At 46.8% G+C, this 12,224-nt stretch overlaps 1 protein-coding gene across 5 annotated transcripts in view; it reads right to left on the bottom strand.

Moving 5' to 3' along the window:
- Positions 1–12,224, bottom strand: part of TMPO (thymopoietin) — a 55,144-nt gene that overhangs the window by 18,173 nt on the left and 24,747 nt on the right. For 3 of the 5 annotated variants that reach the window (XM_075011510.1, XM_075011493.1, XM_075011483.1), the window contains exons 5-6: positions 686–805; positions 478–573 (exon numbers count right to left, since the gene is read on the bottom strand). The exons of 1 other annotated variant lie outside the window; for it this stretch is intronic. In XM_075011510.1, coding sequence (XP_074867611.1) covers positions 478–573; positions 686–805 — 216 coding nt within the window. The remainder of the gene's footprint in view (positions 1–477; positions 574–685; positions 806–12,224) is intronic. One more of the 5 variants, XM_075011501.1, reaches the window with a different exon arrangement.

Consider the following 12,224-nt stretch of genomic DNA (forward strand, 5'->3'; position numbering starts at 1 on the left):
GTATTAAAAGTCATCACTCAGGGGAAAAAAAAAAGGATTTAAGTAGAGTTACTTTGCAATGAACATTCTAAATACTTTGGAAATATAGTTTCAGTAATTTTTGCTTAAGCTGTTTAGTGACATAAGGTCACAAAAACACTTCAGATAACTCATTGCACATGTTAACTAAACTAATCCCTCCATGAAAGCCGTAGTGCTGAAGTTCTCCAGCCTTCCATTTTTGAAATGGGAACAATCATACTAGCTAAGACAAGGCCTGCAACAAGGAGACTTCAAGGCACAGCACAAGAACAGAAGCTCATATAAGATTGATAAAAAAGGAGAAAGCAGCATATCTGACAGAAGTATAAATAGATTAGGTATTGGGGGCTAACAAGTAAATTTAGATTTGCTTAAACTGTAAACACTTTCTAGTGTAAATTAAACGATATATGTTACAGAAGGATACTGCTTGTATAATTTATTAGATATATTTACTAGGGTCTTGTTGCTTGAAGCCACTATAGTTTCAGCTATGGGAGTACCCTCTGACATTACTGCATCATCTACAGGCAACTGTGCTGTAGTTTCCACCTGTTTGTTTAAAAAAACAAAAAAAAACAGTGAGTGTAAAAAATAGTCTAGGGCCCTGACAATCTCAGCAGAAAGTAAAAGGAGTCTAAATTGCAAAAAAGCCTCTCATCACCCTTTTCCTTGGTGTTCTTCTTGATACTCTTGTAGACTCCCTAGAAACTGCCTGAAGAGGTCCACTTTTTGAAGATCCACTTGTCCAGATAGTCTCAGTAACTCCATCTTGAGAATAATTCTATTCAAGCATCAAACACATTAACACATAAAAAGCCACGTCCCAACACTGAAGTTTCCATAACTAAATAGCATGTATATTCCAGATATATGTCTGCAACACACTTGATACCCAACATTAAAAGCCAATATTCTAAAAGCCAAGATGTTTGGAAAGCAGGTGATTGTAATCTACCCTTAAAATGATCCCTATTCATATCGAATTGGGCAATGCATTATGACGGGGTGGCCAACAGAATGTCTTCATCTGGCCCATGGAGCTGGCAGCAGTGCCATTTTGAAAGCTGCCTAGGAAGCTCCAAGCCACATGAGACTCTAAAGAACCATTTACAGCTCCGGACACTGCTGCTGTTCACTCCTCCTCCAGCTCCCTGCCCTGTGGCACTGAAAGAGTAGAACTCTATATAATTGGTTTAACAACCAGCAGGAGGGATCTGGCCATTAAATCAATTAAATTGAGTCCCATCATCAGCATGGCAGGGCCAAGAGCAACATACTGTATGTGGGGGAAAGGAGTAGGAGGGCTGGGGAGAGCAGTGCAGCTGCAGCGAGGAGAAGACAGTGGCCTAACCAGGATTGGGGGCGGGGAGGGGGGAAGGGCAATAGCATACGGAGCTCTTGTGAGAGGGGTAAATTAATCCTGGGTTTGGGGATATCTTGCGTTTAGCCCCCAGAACATGTAAAATTGCCATGTGGCTCCTGATGAAAAAAGGCTGCCCCCCTACCCAGCATTATGATGATCAGAATGTCACAAATGGCTAAAACCCAATCTCTGGCTTCATCCTGCCTAAGAACCAATAGTGAAAACAGATTGTCCATTTTAACATTTAACCCAGATCTCATCCACCTGAAAACAAACCTTTTGTGCATCTGGGAAAGATGTTACCAAAACATGCATCTCCTCTGGATACAGGATAAGGAGATTTTCAAATTCATCAGAAATTGTTTGCTTAACTACTATTTCTGCCTGTGAAAGTCTCCCTTTTAACTGTAAAAAGCTTTACATCCATGAGTTAAGCTACATCTTTTCCTTATACCAAGGCTTTATTTAGACATTAATCAAACCTAAACCAGGCCATTACATATTAAAAACAAAAGCCATACTAGTAGTGTCACAACAACATTTAACTTAGGAGTTTTGCAATAGCTTTACAGCAGTAGTGGACAAATACAGCCTGTGAGTGAGATCTGGCTTGCCATGGCCCTCCACCCTATTAAAGTCCTGAAGCCCCACACGCTACTCAAAGCGGCTGGATGATACAACAAGCATTTCTCTGCATATGTGCCCCTGACAGAAGGGGCAGCAGGTCGCCATGTGAACTGGCCAGTGAGAGTTGCAGGGGTGGTGCTTGTAGGCACAGGCCACATGCAGAGTTGCACTGCCTCGCTCCCTTTTCACATGCATTAACAGAGACATACAGAGTTAAGTGCCTCTCCGCCAGAGCCTGTACTCGCTACCCATTCCTGCACCCAAACTCCCCCCAGATCCCAGATCTAGGTCACAACCCCCTCCTACACTGACACTCCCTACATTAAACGCAACAGTAAAGTGCAGCCTGTGAGCTCTTACCATATTCTCAGAGCACTGCCCTCACCACCCCCCCCCCGTGAAAATTACTGCCCACCCTTGGAGAAGAGAGGTCAGTCACCACAGTAAAAATTTTATGGCAATAAGCAATGGCAAACACCTTTTAGATTAGGGCTCAAAAACAAGTGAAGACCCCAAACCTACCAAAACAGCATAAAAACCTGCAGTTGTTACACTGGCAACCTGAAATACAATTAGACATTCCAAATCCATAAAATATCCAACACTAAAAAAACCTGACAGTTACTAGTTGTAGGGTGCGAGAGACATTAACAGTCGAGAGTGCAGTCCGACCCCTCTGTGAATCCTCAGGAGAATCTAAACAGACCAGTCTGTGCAAGGTGAAAAGCTGCAAAATAACTGCCATGGGAACTACTGCAGAACCAGGCGCGCTTGCCAAGACTTCAAGGCTACGCTGGCAGTAGGCCACAAGAGATAGTGATAAGGAATGCATAGGCAATTTTAGGCAATCTTATGGTAATGAGTTGAGCTTTAATCAGCTAGTGTTAGGAGGCCTGTTACAGAGCCTCTCCCCGAGCAAAGCTCCGACGCGTCGGGTTTTCCCCCAGTGGTGACTACGGCATCTCCAGGGCTCCCGTCGCGGGGGTCACGTGCTTTCAATAAACCAAACATAGCACACGCCTTCTGGGGAACCTGAGCCTGGTTGGTAACACTAGTGTATTAAAAAACAAAACCCACCTTCAAGCAAAAGAAGTTTACACTAGTAAAAAAAGTGAACTAATATTCTGAAACCTGGAGTAAAAAGACAAAAATGTACACTTTCCCTTTAAAAATAAAATATAAATTCAGGAAGTATTAGTGTGCTATCATCATTTATAAACAACTCAACACAAAAATAAAAAAACCACCACCTCAGGTGGCAATGACCATCGAGTCCACAGGAAGTTGTAAGCATGGGTTTTGGGGAGAAAAAAGGGTCAAGAAATGATGGATCCTCCCATTCTACTGCAGCATATCCCACTGACAAGTCAAGCAAGATCAGGTCATAGCATACTTTCATGGTTTTCCAAAACTTAAAATTATCTTCAAGCTTGCTTTGTTAATCTGTCCTTTTTCAGTAAAAATGTATGCTCCAATCAAGTAATTCTTATATAGCTAAAAGTTGAACAACAGAGTTCTTTTCAATGTTTCAAAAACTAGTCTGTTGTGCTCCACCTACTGGATTTGTAGCAACAAGTTTGTCATTTAGATCAGAGAAATTACAATTTAAACCTTCTCAATGATTAATTGGTAAACTTTTATTGATATTGAGAACACAATCAACCACTTTCCACTAAATCTCAATTTAGATGGAGTAGGCTAAATGTAAGGCTAATCACTGTTTGCAATATTTCTTTAAATGGTAAGAAAATGCAAGAGAAAAGCCCTTCTCTACTCAGTAGGATTTCATTCGACACTGGCTTCACAAATTAAAACAATTCTTCCCTCCCAAATCCATCCCCATCTTTCCTCTTCACCCCCAAATTTTGGATTATTACCTTCCCTGAAAAGCAAGGACTCTTTTGAAAGTTTACTATATTTTACTGAAGTTCATTTGTAAGTCTGACTACTACAGGTTTTAGATTATATCAATTGCATCTTAAGTCACTCAAAAAAGTACCACCAAACTTCTCCTGTGGAGGTTTAGCATTTACGTGGACTAGATTTCAAAACACTAATGGATCCAAGTCAATCTAGCTAGCTAAGAAGAGGGTTAATATTCATCATTTTAAAAGATTTGTATGCAGTGTTTTACTATTCTCATTGAGTCAACCCAGTGATTTGGATGAGAAGATACCACTTGAATTAACATTGGGTCCTGGATATTCTCAGGAAAAATTCACATACTATGAAGCACACACACACTATAAAGTAATCTCAGGATTAATCTGTACATAAATGAGTCTGAAATGAGCACTATAAACATTCATAACCAAAGTGATGTACTATTTTGGCAGATCAGATAAGTTTGAAATAGTTTGTTATACTAGATCTCAAGTGGTCATGTGAGAAAGTCAAATTAAAGGGGGTCATCCTTGCATAACGCATTGAGAAATTCCTTCTCAACAGTTTACATGTGTACAAACCCCCTTCTCCCCACCACAGATGCCACACAGTCTGAGCAGGGGAAAGACCCAACATCATCACGTGGATAGCCCTCAACCCAATAAAAGGATGTGCGTGCCATTTGGCGTAGACCATGGTGCCAGTCATGCATTTAGGGCTCCAAGGACAGGAAAGATATTTGGGGGCTTTGCTGCTGCTGTGGGAAAGGACCACCTCAACTGGCCCCACACTGAATTCCCCTTTCACCCCTACTGCAGCCTGCTACCAGCAGTCGGAGTCTCCCCGGTGGCTAAGATACACGGCGCCTTTGTTGTCACCAGGGAAAGCCCATAATGGGGTTTGGTGCTGCTGGGGGTGGAGGGAAAAGGTCTCATGAGCTGGGTGGGGTGGGAGGGGGACACACTGATTCCCCATGTAGGGACCATGTCAACTGGGCCCTCAGTGCTTGCCCACCCCTGAAAACATGGAGCTCCTCCCCCTCCCTCCAGGGCAATGAGATTTTGCGCTGCCACCTTCACCTTATACCTACAGTGACACTGTTATTTTGTTCCACTGATCCCAGGCGAGAACACTGTAATTGCACAGAAGCTTTACAATGCACTGGAAAGCCAAAGACTCCCCAGCAGAAATGTAATAGGTGTGGGACCAAAAATTCTTCTTTCCTGCACTTTGCTATCCTTCTCACTTTAAAAAACAGTCCTGGCCCCTGCATTATATTCAGGAATCACATGCATGCAATGATGGGTGGTGGGACAAGTAGATGGACAGTTGAAAATACAGTCGCTGCACCTGTGTTGGCAATGTAACATGCTGGGAAAAGAGAAAAGTTACTCACCTGTGTAGCAACGATGGTTCTTCAAGATGGTGTCCCCGTGGGTGCTCCACAGTAGGTGTCGGGCTCGCCCCGGCGCCGCAGCTCGGAAATTCTTCAGCAGTCTCCGTCGGGTCACGCATGCGCCGATGCGCGTCGGCTCTTCACGCACTTACGGTCACGTGCGCGATCCGGTCCCCGCCAGTTCCTGATCAACCGCTCCGGACGTCTCTTGGAGAAAAAAAAAAAAAAAAAACAACACACCACACACAAACAGAGCTCCAAAGTGGGGAGGAACGGGTGGGTAGTGGAGCACCCACGGGGACACATCTCGAAGAACCATAGTTACTACACAGGGTGAGTAACTTCTTTCTTCTTCGAGTGGTCGCCCTGGGTGCTCCACGGTAGGTGACTACCCAGCAGTAACCCCCCGCCGAAAAAGGAGGTGGATACCCGATTTATGCGCAGCTTGCCCGTGAAAGGACTGCTGTCAACACGCGTGTATCCTTATCAAGCATCCTGTGCATGGCGTAGTGCTTGGCGAAGGCGTCATAAGACGACCATGTCACCGCTCTGCAGATATCTCTCAGTGCGATTCCTTTGAAGAAGGCCATTGACGCCACCATCGCCCTAGTGGAGTGGGCCCTTGGTGGAACTGGCAGAGGAGTCTTGCAAAGCTCGTAATATAGTCTTATGCATGACACAATGTGATTTGAAATCCTCTGCGAAGATAGCGCTTCCCCTTTTGACCTGGATGCAATGGACACCAGGAGTCTGTCCGTTTTCCAGAAAAGTTTAGTTCTATCGATGTAGAAGGCCAGTGCCCTTCTTACGTCCAGTCTTGCAAAGCTCGTAATATAGTCTTATGCATGACACGATGTGATTTGAAATCCTCTGCGAAGATAGCGCTTCCCCTTTTGACCTGGATGCAATGGACACCAGGAGTCTGTCCGTTTTCCAGAAAAGTTTAGTTCTATCGATGTAGAAGGCCAGTGCCCTTCTTACGTCCAGTAAGTGCAACCGTGCCTCTTCGCTCGAGTTGTGAGGCTTAGGATAGAACGAGGGCAACACTATTGGTTCATTAATATGAAAATCTGAAGAGACCTTTGGAACGAAGGCTGGGTGCAAACGTAAGACCACCGCCTCTTTTGAGAATATCATGCAGGGTGGTGTCGACATTATGGCCGCGAGCTCGCTCACTCTGCGAGCTGACGTGATTGCCAGGAGGAAAGGCATTTTAATGGTAAGTAGTCGAAGGGGGACCATAGCCAATGGTTCAAAGGGCGGTCCCGAGAGGGTGTGTAAAACTAAGTCTAAAGTCCATGACGGCGGTATTGGTTTCCGAGGGGGGTACAGATTTACCAACCCCTTTAGGAAGCGCGAGGCAACAGGATGGGCAAATATGGTTGATCCATCCTCTTCATGTCGAAACGCTGATATAGCCGCCAGATGAACCTTTATAGAGGATAGAGAGAGTCCCTTTTGTTTGAGTTGTAGCAGATAGTCCAGAATCATAGGTATGGTGGCATCCCGGGGTGTCAGCTGCCTGGAAGAGCACCAAACGGAAAAACGCAACCATTTGTGTTGATAAGTCTTTCTGGTGGAAGTCCTCCGACTACATTCAAGGACTTGTTGTACTCCCTCTGAGCATGTAGTCTCTAGGGCGCCGAGCCATGGATTAAACCATGCTTGTAGCCGGAGTCTTTGCGGGTGCGGGTGCAGTATTGACCCCCGAGCCTGTGTGAGAATGTCCGGTACTGTTGGTAGGGGAAACAGCCGATCCTGTGCCATGCTTAGAAGCAATGGGAACCACTGTTGCCGGTCCCAGGTTGGGACTATGAGTATCATGCGTGCTCTCTCCCTTTTGGCCTTCTCCAAGACCTTGTGTATGAGTGTCGTGGGAGGGAACGCATAAAGTAGACGGCCCTTCCATGGAATCATGAAGGCGTCCCCCAAAGACCCCTGTCCCATGCCCGCTCTGGAGCAGTATTGGGGACATTTCTTGTTGTCGTGAGTGGCGAACAAGTCGATTTGGGGAAAACCCCATCTGCGGAACACTTGGTGAAGCAGGTCTGAACGGATCTGCCACTCGTGTGTGGGCGCAAAGTGTCTGCTGAGCTGGTCCGCCTTGACGTTGTGGACACCCGGTAAGTATGAAGCCTTTATGGTTATATTGTTGGCAATGCACCAGTTCCACAGTCAGACCGCCTCCGCAAGAGTGTACAAGACCTGGCTCTCCCCTGATGGTTTATATAAAACATGGTGGTGGTGGTGTTGTCGGTATTTACGCCGACTATTTTTCCACGCAGATAATTCTGAAAATGCCTGCATGCATTGAACACTGCTCTGAGCTCTAATATGTTTATGTGCAGTGTCTTCTCTGCAGGGGACCATAAACCTTGAGTGGTTTTGTTGTCCATGTGTGCCCCCCATCCCGTATGGGAGGCAGCTGTTGTAATGAACACAGTAATTTGTGGTTGGCGGAAGGGCACCCCTGTTAGTAGATTCTTGGGGTCTACCCACCATGTTAGTGACCTTCGTGCCTTTGTTGTAAGTGACACCATCTTGTGAACGGTATGGATTGATGGTTTGTATACGGTTGCCAACCAATGCTGCAATCCTCGCATGTGCAGCCTGGCGTTTTGCACCACAAACGTGGTGGTCGCCATATGCCCCAGTAGTTGTAAGCACGTTAGGACTGAGACAATGGGGCTGTATGTTATTAGTTGTATGAGGGACTCGATGGCGCGAAAACGGGCATTGGGTAAATATACCCTTGACATGACGGAGTCTATCCGAGCCCCTATAAACTCTATATTTTGTGTGGGCTCGGTCTTTGACTTTGAGAAGTTGATGATGAGGCCCAGTGACGTAAGGGTGTTTGTGGTGATGCGTATCATCCGTAATACTTCTGTCTGGGAAGCTCCCTTTAGCAAGCAATCGTCCAGGTACGGGAAGATGAAAACGCCCTGTCTGTGTAGGTATGCTGACACAACCGCTAAGGTCTTGGTGAAGACTCTGGGTGCTGGAGAGAGGCCGAATGGAAGGACTCTGTACTGAAAATGATCTGTGCCAACAATAAACCGGAGGAAGCGCCTGTGCGCTGGATGAATTGCGATATGAAAATACGCATCCTGTAAGTCGAGGGCTGCAAACCAATCTCCGTCATCTAGTGCCGTAATTATTGAAGCCATCGTAGTCATCTTGAAGCACTGTTTGCGTAGATATTGGTTGAGTGCCCGTAGATCCAAAATAGGCCTCCACCCTCCTGTCTTCTTCTCTGTCAGGAAGTACCTGGAGTAGAAACCTTTGCCTTGAAATTGCTCCGGTACTCTCTCCACCGCCCCTATAAATAGGAGGTGGTCCACCTCCCACCTTAATTCCGGTAGGTGAGAGGGGTCTCTGAGAAGGGGTGCGGTGGGAGGATTTGGTGGAGGTAATGATTGAAAGGGGATCGTGTATCCTGTGTTTACAATCTCCAATACCCACTTGTCCGAAGTGATGCTTTTCCATTGTGGGTAGAACAGCTTGAGTCGGTGATGGAACATGTACTGAGATTGGCACTGAGATACGGTCTTCGTTTCGCGACCCTCGACATACCCGTCAAACCTGCTGTCTTGTATTTTGCCCTGAGGCGGCGTTGCCTTGTTGAGGTCGACGTCTAGGGCCCTTGTAATGTGGTTGATGACGTCCCTGATCATACCCCCATTGAAAATGGGTACGTTGCGGTTGGTAACCATAATGGCGTTGTTGAGGATAAAACTTTTTCCTTTCTGTATGGTGGGGCGTATATCCCCAAAGTCCGAAGTGTCGCTCTGGAGTCTTTGCTCGAGTGTAAGACTGAGTCAGTTGATTCGGCAAATAATTTTATTTTATCAAAGGGAAGGTCTGCAATTTTCACTTGTAGCTCCTTGGGAATGCCGGAGGTGCGAAGCCATGACTCCCTGCGCATTACAACCGCAGTGGCTACGGCGTGGGCCGCTGTGTCCACTACATCTAATGCAATCTGGATGCCTGCTCGAGAAGCTGCATAGCCTTCTTGTACAATTGCCTTAAGGATCAGTTTCTTATCCTCTGGGAGGAAGTCCATGAGGGCGGTAAGTTTGGAGTAGTTGTCGAAATTGTGCTTTGACAAATGGGCAGCATAGTTAGCCATGCGAAGCAACAGGGTAGACGACGAGTAGGCCTTTCTACCGAGGAGATCCAGCTTCTTTATATCCTTGTCCAGTCCCCTGGATTTATAATGGGACGTTTTGGATCTATGTTGAGAGGATCTGACTACTAGCGAATTTGGCTGTGGATGACTAAACAAGAATTCCATACCTTTAGCAGGAACAAGTACTTTTTGTCTGCCCTTTTGTTGGTAGGAGGAGCGGAGGCCGGAGTTTGCCATATATTAGTGGCTGCCTCCATGATTGCATTGTCCAATGGTATAGCTATTTTAGAAGGAGGATGGGGGCCTGAGGTTTTTAAGAAGCTTGTGGTGCTTCTCCTGCACTTCCGCCACCTGAATGTCCCGAGATTGAGCTACCCTTTTGAACAGCTCCTGGAATTGTTTCAGGTCATCTGGAGGCCGGGGGGGGGGGGGGGGGGGGGGGAAATGTCCCCAGGAACCACCGCTTCGTCTGGAGATGAGGAGGCATCACTGTGGTATCTCTCCTCCATTTCCTCGGGATCCTGGCTGTATTGATATGGTTGTCCTTTTGAAGCTTCGAGGTGAGGCTCAAAATCTTTCGATCCAGCCTCTGACTGGGAAACTTGCGGCGTTCCCCCAGGTGGAAGCTGTGCACTGTGGCGTTGAGGAGGAGTTGACGGAGATCTATGGTGAGATGCCAACCTCCTATGTTGATGCCCCGTATAATGGTGGCAGTCATAGCAACAGGGACAGGGGCCCGGTGATGGGGACCTGGACCATGACCCAAAGATGTAAGGGTGATGCAGAGAATGCTGTGACCGTTGAGATGACACCGACGTATGGGGAGAGCCTCTGTGAGAATACTCATAGGGGTCTCTGCTAGATGATGGAGAGCAGCGTGCAACTCTGCGAGATGGACTCTGAAGAAAAGGAGATGGACGTCTGTGGCAGGCTGAAGGTGTTGCTACTCGTTGAATCTCTGGTGGTGATCGCGGCGATAATGGCAGTGCAATTACCTCAGGGGAGGGATTGCGGTGCCTGGTCTTTGCTTTAGCTTTTGCTCTTTCAGGCATCACTGGTGGTCTTAGCGGTGCCGGCGGGCTCGGCACCGTAGCAGGTGCCGTGCTAGTTTCCGCTGCTCCCGGTGCCATCTTCGTCGGTGCCGCTGGGAGTGCTTCGCTCGGTGCCACAGTAGCCGGTGCCGGTCTGTCCGGTGCCTGCACAGCTCTCGGTGCCGTCTCCTTAGGAACTGTAGGCCCCTGGGTGGGTACACGCGCTGCGGCTTTCCCAGCAGAAGAAGCCAGTGTGCCCGGGCCCTTTGTTTCACTCGTCCCGCTCCCAGAGGTAACGGGCAGGGATCGAGCAGGAGAAGCTCTTCTCTTCTTCTGCACAGAGGAGGTCAAAGAGGCAGCCTTCCTCTTGTGCAATCCTGACGAGCCCTCCTTATGGGGCTTCTCTGATGAGGCAGGTTGAAGTGCTTTGTCAAAGAGCAGCATTTTCAACCTCATCTCTCTATCTTTCCTAGCCCTATTCACCAATTTGGAACAATGGGAGCACTTCTGGAGAAGGTGTGTCTCCCCTAGGCACTGGATGCATCTGCTGTGGCCATCCGAAGCAGGCATGGCCTCCCGGCAAGATTCACACTTCTTAAAGCCGGGGGATGACATTGTTAATTTTAACTCTGAGTCCTTAGGTGCTAACAGCACACTTAACAGTCTATTTGCTAAACAATAGCAACCGATGGCCTCTGGAGGCTTGACAAAGCTAGCGGGCCCGCCCAGAGGTGGCCGCTGCAATCCTTAAAACAGTCTTTACTTCTAAAACGAACTATAACATGGTAAACTAAAAGTATATAACTGCTAACTATTATTATAATAACTATTAACACTAGTAAAATAGGATTTATCTGTCTCGGGCATTGGAGCCGGAGAGGATTCCGTCTGCAGCCGTTGGCGGTTGAGAAGGAACTGGCGGGGACCGGATCGCGCACGTGACCGTAAGCATGCGAAGAGACGACGCGCATCAGTGCATGCGCGACCCGACGGAGACTGCTGAAGAATTTCCAAGCTGCGGCGCTGGGGCGAGCCTGACACCTACTGTGGAGCACCCAGGGGGACCACTCGAAGAACCACCAAAATTTTTTTCCTAGACTTTTCTATCCTTTCTTCTAACTTCTAAATACTGAGGGTCCCTGCAGTATTTCCAGGGAGCGGCATATTTTCAGGATTGGGAAGGGAATGAGGAAAATACAATGTGGGAAGAGGACGTCAAGACCAGCAAGCATACCCACAATGCTATGGGAATGAGGAAACTGTGGCATAGCTTCCCACAATGCACTACTGCAACAGTTGATGTTAGACAATTTGAGTGTGGCAGCAATGACTGTGAGCAGCACATGGGAAGTGAAGATGGTCAAATTTGACCTTATAAATTCCAGAATTACAAAATTGATAATGAATTTGAATTCATCTTGTTGTGTAGATGCAGCCTGAGAGAGATGAGTTACTTTACTACTCTATTTGACTTGTTATTCCACATGTGTAGAATGATATGGAGAAATTAAACCCTACAGTCATTTAAAAACAATTTCCTTCTTAAAAACTGATGCTAACTCAGCGCTTTCCACTCACTTCAGTATGAAGATGATGGTATGCTCTCTTGAAAAATCTGGCTGCTGTCTTAACACATAGATATATTCCTCCTCCCCCCGCAAGAATATTGATCATGCCAACGTTTTCATCATAGCAAAAAACCAGAGGGAGCACTAATCTCAGAGTTGGTGGGACAGAGAGAAATGGAAAAAAATCAGACCTCCCATT

Source organism: Carettochelys insculpta, chromosome 1 (assembly GCF_033958435.1).
Source record: "Carettochelys insculpta isolate YL-2023 chromosome 1, ASM3395843v1, whole genome shotgun sequence".
Classification (NCBI taxonomy): domain Eukaryota; kingdom Metazoa; phylum Chordata; order Testudines; family Carettochelyidae; genus Carettochelys; species Carettochelys insculpta.